Here is a 13321-nt window from a genome sequence, read left to right as displayed (position 1 = left end):
TCCAGCGCCTAAGCCTCTAAACCGTTCACTATTTGATAAAAGCACCAAATATCTTATGGGGTTTGTAGCACGTGGACATGTACTAAGTGATTTTAGAAGGGAAGGCATGTAAAAAGTCCTTTGGAACCCTATTTTTTGGACCTTAACAACAAATCTATTTGTTTATATAGAAAACAATCAAGTTCAAAGGCTGGATCTAGTATTAGACCAGTACAAAGCCTGCAGCTGTGACATGATAGCCCATTAAAAATGCCACATGACACAAATTGTTTTTTCAGCCTGGCAGTAAACAAAATGACTGAAAATGCTATTATCAAGGAGTTTTATTAAATTTTTCCATTTCCAATGCACACAGTTCTATAGTATCATGTACAAGGATCATCCTGGTGTGTATCATTTCTTTATTGAAGGTGTGTAACAAAAGTTATTGAATGATGAAGTTTTAATTGGTTACAGGTGGACATAAAATTATTTAAATCTCTCTGTATATGTATAAATCAAGCAATTATCTCTGCAATGTTGATCAGATCTAATTAGTATTGTAGAGATACATTGTTGTTTAGTATATACTCTGATATTCCAATAATTTTATGTCCACCTGTAACCAATTAAACTTCATCATTCAATAACTTTTGTTATACACCTTCAATAAAGAAACAATACACACCAGGATGATCCTTGTACATGATACTACAGAACTGTGTGCATTGGAAATGGAAAAATTTAATAAAATCTCTTGAAAATAGCATTTTCAGTCATTTTGTTTACTTCCAGGCTGAGAAAATAATTTGCTTCATGTGGCATTTTAATGGGCTATCATGTCACAACTGCAGGCTTTGTATTGGTCTAATACTAGATCCAGCCTTTAAACTTGATTGTTTTCCATGTAAACAAATAGTTTTGTTGTCAAGGTCCAAAAAATAGAGTTCCAAAGGACTTGGTGCTTTTTATCAAAAAATGAATGATTATTTCAATTAGAGGATCTTTGGCACTGCACTAAAAATATATTATGTGTGTATGCCTTTCTCATGTCAGCCATTATATAGAATAAAAGATAGCTAGTTATTATATGTGACTGAATTTGACAAAACAAGGCTTCGACGCACAAAGCTTTGTTAGGAGATATGGCGATTTTAAGGAATCATTGTGTAATAACTTCCCAGTGCCTACAGCTGTGCAAACAAAATTTGCACCAATTGTTCATCTGTTCACTAGCTATCACTGAGTGGGTGTGTACATTTCTGATACCCAAAATTTGCCCTGTTTTGAGCAGCTTTTTTCGAGCGGGTAATAATATCAGAGGTGGAAGTAATAGGGTGGGAGGGTGGGGGTGGACGGTGGTCTTAATATACGGGTATAAAATGAAGTAAGAAGGCGATTGGAGTCCAGAGGCCAAGTTTGGGCTCTCCATGGCCCTCCATGGCCCTCAAATTACTCCAAATTGACTGAGAACACTATTGGCGAGCTCTCTGTGAAGTCCCAGCTCACTACACACCATTATCACAAAGCCATGGCCATTTAATGGTGCCAATCTCACACTCGTGGCCTTGACAGGGTCGGAAGAAAGCTGCTACAGAAACCAGACTTGTCAGTGCTGATGGAAGTACAGTGTGAAATATGATAGTGTATTAGACCAGCAATCCATTTCTGGTAAAATCGTAAGTTTGGTTTTGTGTGTGTGGAAGCCTTGTTATGTGAAATCCGGTCACATATGCTAAAGTACATTACCTAAATATTACAGTAACTCATTTAGAGATGTACCGATAATTGACTCACTGATCGGATCGGTTTCCAATATGCAATTTCTACAATATCGGTAATCGCCAGAAATGTTCTACGTACGAACCAATATTACTACTGATAGTTTGTATGGCAACTACCATTGTTTGCATTGTAGTAATAAAAAAGCATTCTTTCCCAGTACAAACAAACCAATAATCCCCTACTTCTACGCTACATAAAACAAGCTTCGAGAAGCCATACAAGTATGTGCAAGCATGGTTGTTATTGCTAATAATATTACCCAAGTTTTCTGAACATAGTACACTAGGAATAAAGAACTGAACCACAGGAGGAACTAAACAATCTGTTGTTTAGCCAGCTAGCCATTTTGATACAACATCAAAATACAGAGTAAACCAGACAAGTCTTTGTGGGAGCATTAATTAAAAGTTGTTGTGGTGTCTATAATTGTCTGGTTATCACGTAATAAAGGCCACACCACCATGGGTAACCAGGTATATTACGCTTCATGGTTAAAATTATGTTGTTTTCCACACTAAAGATGCAGTAGCTACACCTGTACTATGATTTGATTTACATTTTACAATAATTAATATGCAAATATCAGATCAGTATAACCTTAATCCCATAATAATTAACCCTTTAGGGACCAGCGTCTAGATGTACATCCTTAATATAGCCTTATGCAAAAGCCCACCGTCGTACATGTACATCCAAGTGAATAGGCAGTAAACAAACAGCTATATCTCCGCAGTAGTTAAAGCTACAGGCTTTAAATTAAGACTATTTTGTTCACCATTAGTGGGCAATTCTGTTGATATACAATGATAAAATGTTATGTGAAACTAAGCTAGTTAGAAATAGCCTTGTAATAAAGACAATATTCTATTTACACAACAACAAAACTAACCTTGTAGAAATCGCCTTGTATCTTCTTCTCTGATGAACCGATTTTAATGATTTAACTTTCATAGTCTTCCTTTATTAGAGCTGAATATTTTGGTATACAAGATCATGTGATGCGGCACTTTATTATGTGACAGAATTTTGGAAAACCATTGATATACGCACAATAGTACTTTTGTAATATAAAAACTATGGGTAAAAAATGCAAGCTCCAGAAAAAAATTATGCAAGTTTTTGTTGCCTCATTGGTGGGTGAATTAAGCCTTCAATGGATACATCCTGGGCATCATCGTGTTCGCCTGTTCATAGGGAGTACAAAAATCATTGTTTCGTCTCCACACACAAAAGGATGTTGAAGTTACAGGCGTTTGTTTACATTGTGGTGACAAAATAATTTACCGACGATCCTTTTCAGTGAATTTTCCTTCCTTCTTGAACACAGAAGCATGCCTTGGGACAAAACTATACCTTGATAGATGCACAAAGTCATGGCAAACACAATGAGCAAAGATTCAATTCCGTACACCATTGTATTTGTAAGTTATGATGGTTTATGTAAGCGCCTGTAGATTCTTTTCTCAATACCTTCTGTACATATCAATTTATTTGCTCGTCCAGCTGTCTAGTGCTGTATTTCCAACACTGCTTAACTTATGAGGCTGAAACTTAGCTAGTCCATTCCTCTGTCCCTGTAGAAAACAAAGAACAAATAAAATGCATTTTGAAAATTGTGCGGATATCGACAGTTTTCTAAAATTAGGTCACATATAGAGATGGACAAGTGATTTTAAAGAATTGAGTTACGAAGAAGAAAGATCGTCACCGTTCATGAAAGATCACCTATTACTCGAAAATGGTGTATTCTACACACTTTTAAGTTAGATAGTGCTGTTTATTATTGTTAAGCGATATTTCCACTATAACTTTAATAGGGTCCACAACGCGAAAAATTGATATCCTCCAATCAACTACCTAACTATTGTCATGTGTTAGGCTAAGTGTAACTTAAATAACACCAGCGTGGCAACCAAGTTTGTCACTTCCTTCTGGTAGAAAACGGTACAAATGTCTTAAAATCACGTGATTTTTCGTTGCAGCGGTTCGTAGGGTTCTTCGTATGCCACTATATTCACTCTCAACATTGTTCAAGTAGTCTATCATCAACTCAAAGTATTGGTGGTTTGATTTTATTGGTCAGTTTCTGGTGGCAGCACGATCTGTGCAGCTTTTTAGCGACAGACAAAATGTTTCTTCCTCTGGAGCACAGGACAAGCAGAGCAGCAACTGTGCCATGGGTCAGCAATGACCCGTACTAGGTAAAGTACCTGCATACGGAGTATGGTTATAATTGCAGCTTGTTAGCCATCTGGTTGAGCCATCTATATGCTGAAATTCGGCCAATACGACGCGATTTTTGCAAACAAATACCAGAATGGTTGATACATCAGTGAGATAGTCTCCAACAGCAAGGATACAAGGCTTATAAACACCAAACAATACGGCTATCTCGCCCAGTAAATGCATAGAGCAATCCAATGCATGAAATAGGCACTCACGTGATCGATATTCAAATCTCGAAAAATGCAACCATAATCTATTCCAATGATCTTTAAATCACTTGGAAACAAGTGACAATCAGTTTGTGTGCATTACGTTCAGCACCACCAGTCTAAGACTCTACCTATGATGCCATCACAGCATAACACACATCTGCACTGGCCCAGACCATGCCTGAGCAAACAATTAACAGAAATATTTACAAAAGGAGCACACTGCATGGTTCCTATTCAGAAATGAAAGCGATTCATGGGTATCTCCGCAATTTGAATTTCGATCACGTGAGTGCCTATTTCATGCATTGGATTGCTTTATGCGTTTACTGGGCGAGATAGCCGTATTGTTAGGTGTTTATAAGCCTCGTATCCTTGCTGTTGGAGACTATCTCACTGATGTATCAACCATTCTCGTATTTGTTTGCAAAAATCGCGTCGTTTTGGCCGAATTTCAGCATATAGATGGCTCAGCCAGATGGCTAACGAGCTTCAATTATAACCATACTCCATATGCAGGTACTTTACCTAGCACTGGTCATTACTGACCCACGGCGCAGTTGCTGCTCTGCTTGTCCTGTGCTCCTGAGGAAGAAACATTTTGTCTGTCGCCAAAAAGCTGCACAGATCATGCTGCCACCAGAAACTGACCAATACAAATAAACCACTGATACTTTGAGTTGATGATAGACTACTTGAACAATGTTGAGAGTGAATATAGTGGCATACGAAGAACCCTACGAACCGCTGCAACGAAAAATCACGTGATTTTAAGACATTTGTACCGTTTTCTACCAGAAGAAAGTGACAAACTTGGCTGCCACGCTGGTGTTATTTAAGTTACACTTAGCCTAACATATGACAATAGTTAGGTAGTTGATTGGAGGATATCGATTTTTCGCGTTGCGGACCCTAACTTTAATAGATTTCACTACTTCCTAGGGTTTTGCTAATACTACAAACTTATCAAATAATAAAATGCATAATTTTCATATAACTTGCGAGTTTTCAGGGTAGGCACTGTATAAATTTCAGTGGTCCTTAAAGGGTTATTAATATACTAACACTGTGTACCAATAACATTCTGATGGTTATCAGTCTAGCATAAACTCTCAATTATCGTGACATATAATTACAAACCTTGTAATTTTGTCAGAGAACATCGCAGGAACACAAACTTTGCGCGACAAAGAACGTTAAACGCGCCTCTACCAAGTACTGATATATCAGGCACGTACCTGAATTAGTGACATTGTTACACTCGCTTGAACTCACGTAGGCAATTCTCAATTATCAGTACGTGTACTCAATTATCGGTTTTCCGTTACTTTTAATGCTTCAATTATCGGCATATTTGCAAAACCCCACCCGTAAGTCATGCATACATCATTCTAAAAATTTGAAAAAAATACCTTCAAATACTTCACCTTCCTCGTAATGTTTCCTGAAAAAACCACATCAAAATACCTTAATATGAGTAAGATACAATTTTTACAATATACAACATGCAATCACGCATAAGTTTTCAACTGCCATTATAACACACAATTAGGACAAATCAGTTCTCTTCCATGCTTGTCTGTCAATACTTCTGTGATGCAGTCTTCATGGATCCATTGTTGGCATACACACTTTACCCATTGAAATCCTGTATCTTCAGCCTGGTCTTCTTCATACATACGAAAACACACACAACATTGGTTGCTATTTTCCACTACAGGGGCATTACGGTTAAATCTTGCTGCTGATCTAGTTGGGCGAGCTGATCCATTCACTCCCTCCTCCTCCTCCTCACCATCATCATCATTATCATCATCATCATGTTCTTCAGAGTGTCATGTCCCCTCTCCCACAGTACTGTTCCGCCTTTTGTGGGACTGAAATATTTGTTCTGCTTTCTTCCTTGCAGCTTCTTCTTTTCTTTTAGTAGCCTCTTCTTTCTTTTTAGCAGCTTCTTTCCTTTTAGCAGTTTCTTCTCTTTTTTTAGCAGCCTCTTCTTTCCTTTTAGCAGCCTCTTCTCTCCTTTTCTCAGCTAATTCTGTTTTTTTCCTAGCTGCTTCTTCTTTCTCCTTTTTCTTCTGTTCTCTGGCAGCCTTCCTTGCTTCTTTCTCCTCTTTCTCTTTCTTTTTCTTTTCTTCATGTTCAAATATAAGTTGAGCACACTCCTCACTAGTTAGAATTCTTGCACCAGTCACACGTCCAGAGGTGGGTGGCTTTTTTGCTTTCACAGGCACATACTGCACCAAATACTTACTAATATACTTCAATTCACCTTCATGCTCGGGAGGAGTACACACAACTGCTGATTTTGATTGGGTAGCAGCACCCTGCACAACAGATTGCTCCCCTGGAGGTCTGACGTGTTGCTCTGGTGGATGATCTTCCACAGGAGACACCACATCTTGCATCTCTGTCAGTGTATTATCTGGTGGTGGAGACATCTCTATGCCTCCAATAACAGATTGTTCTCTTAAAGGTCCTGCTGATTGTTGCTCTGGAGGATGGTCTCCCACAGAAGACACCACATCTTACATCTCCATCAATGCATCATCTGGTGGTTGAGGCATGTCAACAGATTGCTCATCAGAAAGTTCACTTGGTTGTTGCTGTGGTGGATGGCCTTCCACACAGGGTACCATGTCTTGCATCTCCAATAATTCATTATCAGGTGGAGACATGTCTTGCATCTGCACTGGTGACTGATCTGTATCAGCAGGTGCCAAACCTTGTGGCTGTTCTACATCTAAACAAGTAACAGTGGATGATGTCATTAATCCAAGCCTAAGTTCTGACTCTGAACTTTCACTAAAAGCTGCAGCCAAAGAGAGTTGCTCGGATGATGAAAGTTCTTGAAAACGGCATTGATGTCTGTCTTTTAATCAAAGCAAATAGCGGGAATCAGGAATATTATAATTATTTATGTATCATCTTTGGAAACGTTCCTCCTCTTCTGTAGTAAAAATTGGCACTAGAGCTTCAGCATCTGTGGTACTTGTAGAAGTTGTTTGATGGCTGTTAGCATTGCTATTCACTGCTGAAACTTGTCCAGGGGTCGTGGTCTTTTGTTGTGACTGGCTTGCCCCGTAATCAAGTGCCTTGGGGTTAAACGGGTATATACCACTCCTTCTAAATCCAGAAGTTATTACTGTAGGGATCTTGGTATTGTTCCAAGCTTCGTGTAGAAGCGGAGCGAAATCATACTTGGTAATTACTTTACCCGGGTTCCTTTGTACAAAATTATGGCAAGCATTATGCCAATTTGCTTCAGTGGTTTAAATACACTAGCGTCAAGAGGCTGACTTTCATGTGTAGTGTGTGGTGGAAGGCACATCATTATGACATCATTTTGACAAACAAATTTGATTGTGTTGGGTTGATAATATGTACTGTGGCCATCCAATACCAGCAATAATGGTCTACCAGCTACTGCATGTTTCAAGAGATGTTTTACCAGCCACCCTTCAAATAACTCGGTATCCACCCATCCTGTGTCACTTAACCCATATCGTGTGCCAGGGACCTCCCCTTTCATCCACTCATAGTTCATACCTTTTGCATCAAAGATCATGTATGGGGGTATGGCATGTCCAGTAGCACTGACACAGGCTATCACCGTCACCTGACTTCTGTTGCCAGATGTTCTACAACGCACCTTCTTTTGTCCTCTCTTAGCAATGACTTTGGGTGGTCGATGATCCAGTGGCATTCCAGTCTCATCTACATTGTAGATCTGGCTTGGATTGTTTAACAGCTTCTCCTTGGTCATCACATCCTTTAACATTGCAAAATACTCTGTCACTGTTTCTTCATTTAAACAATCCATCCGAACATTTGCAATTGGATCACCCTTACGCAAGGTAAGGTCACTCTGCCTCTCCATAAAATGATAATACCACCCATTAGATATGTTGTCATCTGTTCCCAGCACACCTTTGTCACGAGCAACATTCTCAGCAATGGTTTTAACCTGCTGTCTACTTTTACCATATCCAGCTTTTGCTGTATCAACCTAAAAAGCAGCAAATTCAGACTCCTCTTCCTTTGTCAAGTAAGGTTTGGGACCATGTTTTGTACCATGGACAACTCTCCCAGATATTCTGTCACGTAATGTTTGTCGTGGAACTCCAAATTGCTTCACTGCCTCACTAACCTTCAGCCGCCCACGCTGGACTGTATCAATGGCTAAACTCATATCTTTATCTCTCCATTGCTTGCGTTTCTTAGGAACTAAATCAGTAGTTAATGTAGCTGGAGCGGACACAGACCATGGTCGACCTCTACCCCTCTTCCCAGATCGTGGTCTTCCTCGAGCATCTCGTTTACCTAGCAAACTTGGCATTACTAACCTATAAATTGTGTGGTGACATCAAATACCATGATAAGGAACCGATAATTACCTGCTGAGCACTTCTATTTCTTCACCACACACGAGGCCACATGGCTTTCTAAACACAGGATCCGTAATTTATTGATGGAGTTCACGGAAACCATTCCAATTATCAATGCCGATAATTGAGATGATAATGCCAATAATTGAGTAGCAACGATAATTGAGAGTTTACGCTACACTTTTAATATTCACACAGTAGTAAATAAAACAAATGGGACAAATGATCAATCATTTCACTTACTAAATGAATACAGAGTGGTATATATCACTTATACCACAACTTCTTGGGGAGCACCTGACACAATCACCCTCAGCCCTCAGTCATGAAACCATCAGGCTACAGCTGTATACACTAGGCAAATACTGAGAAGTTGTGGTATAACCATTACATAAACTAGTGGTAAACATATTACTTACATCATCAGTAGCTGATATATCAGCTTTATTTTGTAGGAGGAACTGAACAATGTCCAATTGTCCTGCATAAACTGCCCAATGTAGGGGAGTCCATCCTTTCTATACAATAACAACATTTTCAATCACAACATGTGTATGTATGTATGCGACCGGGCCTGCGAAAATAAGGCATGTGGGCACATGAAAATTGCCCACTTTTTCGAACTTTGATGCATCATAACTATGTATTTCATGATTGCTTGGACATGCAATTTTCAGCACTTATTAAACATTTCGTTGGCAGTATAATACAAGTTACAGAACGAAAATATTCTATTACAGTACTGAGATATGAGATGTTATGTAGTGGCATGTAGTTTGTACCCACATGCCCTATTTTTGCAGGCCCAGTCACATATTTTATACTATTGTAACATCACAATAGGGTAGAAACAATCTTTGATATTAGAGTACCCTACAGTGCTTACAATCAAGATTTCACAAACATTCACTATCTACAGTCAAATGTAGTCTACAATGTATTACAGTTATTTTAGCAAGATACTATACAACCAATTTAGTTCAAACAGTGATTTCTACATAGCTAAAAACTGTACCTAGTGTGAACTATTTGAGTTCAAAATGTAACTTCTACTATAATCAACCAACCTTTGTATTATTGTCACTTAAATAATTTCAGGTGCATATAAAAGTATGTACGTATACACACATACATCCATTGTTTCTTTGTTGTTGTTTGCCAGCCAAATTTCTGTTGTACAAATACGTATAGGTCTTGTACTGTATCAGTAATAAAACATATCATTAGATATAAACCATAAATACAAAGGCATACTCTTTTGACAATTTTTAAATTCAGTTCATTAAACTTTCTGGTTTGTAAATTCTCCGGACAAGCCTTAAGGAGCTATATTGGAAAATATTCAACAGTAAGAATATTCCATGGTTACCTTGACCAGTGAAAATAAATTACATAAAATATGTTTGCTGATGAATATTTTCTACTTACAAAATAATTTTTGGTGGTAATTCCTACAGAAGACTGCCAGGCAACAAACTGAACAGTTGTAAAACATTCAAGCATTGTGGTGCTAAAGACAAACAGAGAGTTGTTCCAACAGATCAAGAATGGCAAGACCGTAAGAGATTCCACTCTTTGTAGTTGTCCTAGCAGCAATGTAATGCAAGACAAGATGAATAGCAGTTCACCACAATCCTACAGATTCAACCACCAGAGTGAAAAGATACCACTCACAAGCTCCTTATGGTGAATACAGAGAGGTTGATATTATTAATGGATAGTTGATGATACAGTCAATTATCCAAACACCAAAGTGAGTGTTCTATTAGAGTATTTTGTCAACAGTTGTATGTTCTACTGAGGTAATTGAACCAAGCTCTGTATATAAATATAATAGTGTGTAATTTTCAGCTATACAAACACTCATATATTGGTTTGATAAACAACTCTCCACTATATTATATCAGTTGATATCTGTCTACAAGAGCCTTTGATGACAAGCCAGTTCAAAGATATGGCATGCTATCATTCTTTATATTTAGTGTTGTAAAGCTTTGTATTGTGGGATTTAATTTTGTAGGCAGAGTGTAGTCACAAAATTAATATGACTGAATTTTGGAAAATCAACCATATGGTTACAATTGACACTTAAGATATTTAATAAGCAAATAACAAGCTCTATAGCGCAAATCTACTTGTTAATGATCAGGGGCGTAGCTAGCCAGAAGGTGATGGAGGGGCAGGCATGCCCCCACGAAACGCTCAAAATCATTCATGATTGCAAAAAGGGCTAATGACCCAATGGTGGGCTAGCCAACATACGGTGTTGTATTATTACAGCTCACACAACTAGCTACGTAACTACTTCAGTACTGATTGCTTATCTTTTATTAATGATTCAATGGAGGTATATTCGTCGGGCATCATCGCACGTGCCACAACTGTATTCCAACAAATTCATCCACAGTCCGGTAGAGCTATATTGTTAATATTTTAGTGCTAATACAAGTTACTTTACGTTAGCCACAGCTTGTGTTGCAGTCCTAGCATACTGCTGACAGGATGACATGTTCACTCACTTCACTCGGCGAAATTCAAAGGCCACGTATTGCATGAAATCCCACCGGTCTTTCTTGCTAGCAGAACTTGTAAGCTTGTGACTGATCCAGGCCCGTAGCCAGGGGGTTCTGAAAAACCGCCCTCTTGGAATAGGCTGATTATACTGGCAGCACTGCCGTACAAAGATCTAGTGTGATCGACTCGAGAAAATAAACTTGGTACATTTAACACTTTATGACCTCATAGGCAGTAGGTTCTTGGTGTCATCTGGTCTCCTTTGTAACTTGTAAGTTGTGACTCCTGCTGCAGCGAGGTCCTTTGAGCGGGTCACTCTTTAGATTCGAAAATGCTCTATCACGTGAGTAATCTAGGCTAAATATAGCAGTGTGTCTCTAATATTTTCGTTCGGTGGATTCACGAGCGAGTTGAATGTTGTGTGTGCGCGTTCACTAGCAACTCCTGGTGGTACCGCGTAGTAGCGCACATAAATTTATAGTCATTTGCGTGTCAGTTTAATTTTGGTAAGCTTGTGACGGAAGTTTAAAAAAAAAAAACCACTACGGTGATGGGGGGGCAATTGCCTCCCTTTCTCCCCCTTGGCTACGCCTCTGTAATGATTGTAAGCCATTCTCAATACCTTCAATTACTAGAAAATTCTAGAAATATTTTTATAACTCTGCTCTGCTCATAATAGTAACCCACTAAACATGAAAACTCTAATTGTTTCACGCGTGCACATATGGGTAATTTTCCAAAATTCAGTCATAAATAATTTACAAGTAGCTAACAGCAGCAATGTGAGAAAATGATTGTGTAATGGTATGTGTATTTGTTACCCAGTCTGGGAATCACAAATTTCCAAGTATCGAGAAATACTGTTTTAAGTATTCATTGTGTTGTAGCTCACCAATGGTAGAAGCTACATGTACCACATTTTCACATGTTTTACACCAATTTCGTACCTTCAAAAGCATCCACAATATAAGTAGCTGACATTTTAGATAGTTTTTAACTTGATTTTGACTCTACAATGTGAGCTCCAAAAAGTATGGGAGGCAGGGGAGGAGGCAGGCAAGGGACTGTTTTAAAATATTAAAGAGGAAGGTATATGGATAAATTAGGCCAAGTTATGAGCCATTCAGGTGTCAAAACTCGCTAAAATAAAGGACTTTTACAGCACGGGTATTTATTCAACACCACAGAACTGTAAATCCACACACAGCTATCCCCAGGCTGGCCAGAGCTCCATTGGGGCCCCAGACCGCTTGTACGCATTGCTACTGTGTCTGTGAAAAAGCAGCCAGAAAAAACAGACCACTTAAACAAGTCTAGTTGATTTTGATTACGAAATATTGATGGTTTATTAATGTAGCATTGTATTCTTAGTGAAGAATCAAATCTGCTGTCGTTGGTGATAATACCAATTTAGTCATATACAACTGTGTCACGTGATTCACCCAATAATACAAACCTGTAAACTTGCTTGTGTGGCTGTTCTAAGTGGCTAGCAATGCTTCTGGGCTTGTTTAAAGGATGAAATTGGTAAGTTAGCTGTTCTGGGGTACCTAGCTACAAATTTGTAGTTGTATGTGACACAGTCTGGGAAAAATGGTCTTATCGCCTATTTAAAAGTAGTGAGAAATGCCAGTTTTAAGTATTCAGTGCGTTAATGGTAGGAACTACGTGCACCAAATTTCAAGCGTTTACACAAATTTCTTACCTTGTAAACATCCACAGTAGAAATAGCCTACACTTAAGTTTCCAACCATTGTATAGTATATATGCGTTGAGCTGGAACCTCAGAAACATTTTAATAACTAATGGATGGAATTACACACAATCTCGAAATCTATCTCATTTGTAGAACTGCTTGACCCGCTAAAATTATTTTAAAATCATTTTGTTCATATTCTCAACACAATATTTACAGCCAATCAAAATTTTCACCATACATTTTCTATGGGAAAGTCATAAAAGTGTGGTATTCATTACAACTCTTTTCCAAACAAAATTGTATTGGAGCCAAACCACACATGTCTGTTGTTGACACCTTTGATGTCACCTTAAATCATCTGGTTGGCTGGAACATTACTTTTCTCGAGAAAAAAATCCACTTTTTATTTTTGCTGTTTTCAGGATCCAGCTCAACTTGTACATACTATAGATAGTTTTTAACTCAATGTTCAGGGGCGTACCGAGGGGGGTTTCCAGGGGTTTCAGGAAACCCCTTTGGAT

The 13321-nt window shown here is 38.4% G+C and overlaps 2 protein-coding genes across 2 annotated transcripts in view; both read right to left on the bottom strand.

The window, feature by feature from the left end:
- Positions 1-9100, bottom strand: part of LOC136259140 (uncharacterized) — a 210484-nt gene extending 201384 nt beyond the window's left edge. Inside the window, exon 1 of the mRNA XM_066052563.1 lies at positions 9007-9100. The gene's annotated coding sequence lies outside the window, so the exon portion shown is untranslated. The remainder of the gene's footprint in view (positions 1-9006) is intronic.
- Positions 5740-6965, bottom strand: LOC136258762 (axoneme-associated protein mst101(3)-like). Its single transcript, XM_066052117.1, has one exon. It carries the CDS (start codon positions 6638-6640, stop codon positions 6035-6037), a length of 606 nt encoding a protein of 201 aa, XP_065908189.1. The 5' UTR covers positions 6641-6965; the 3' UTR covers positions 5740-6034.
- Positions 9101-13321: the final 4221 nt, after the last annotated feature.

Source organism: Dysidea avara, chromosome 6 (genome assembly GCF_963678975.1).
Source record: "Dysidea avara chromosome 6, odDysAvar1.4, whole genome shotgun sequence".
Lineage (NCBI taxonomy): Eukaryota > Metazoa > Porifera > Demospongiae > Dictyoceratida > Dysideidae > Dysidea > Dysidea avara.
The sequence above is the reverse complement of the archived record's forward strand: the minus strand, read 5'-3'. Positions and strand labels throughout refer to the sequence as shown.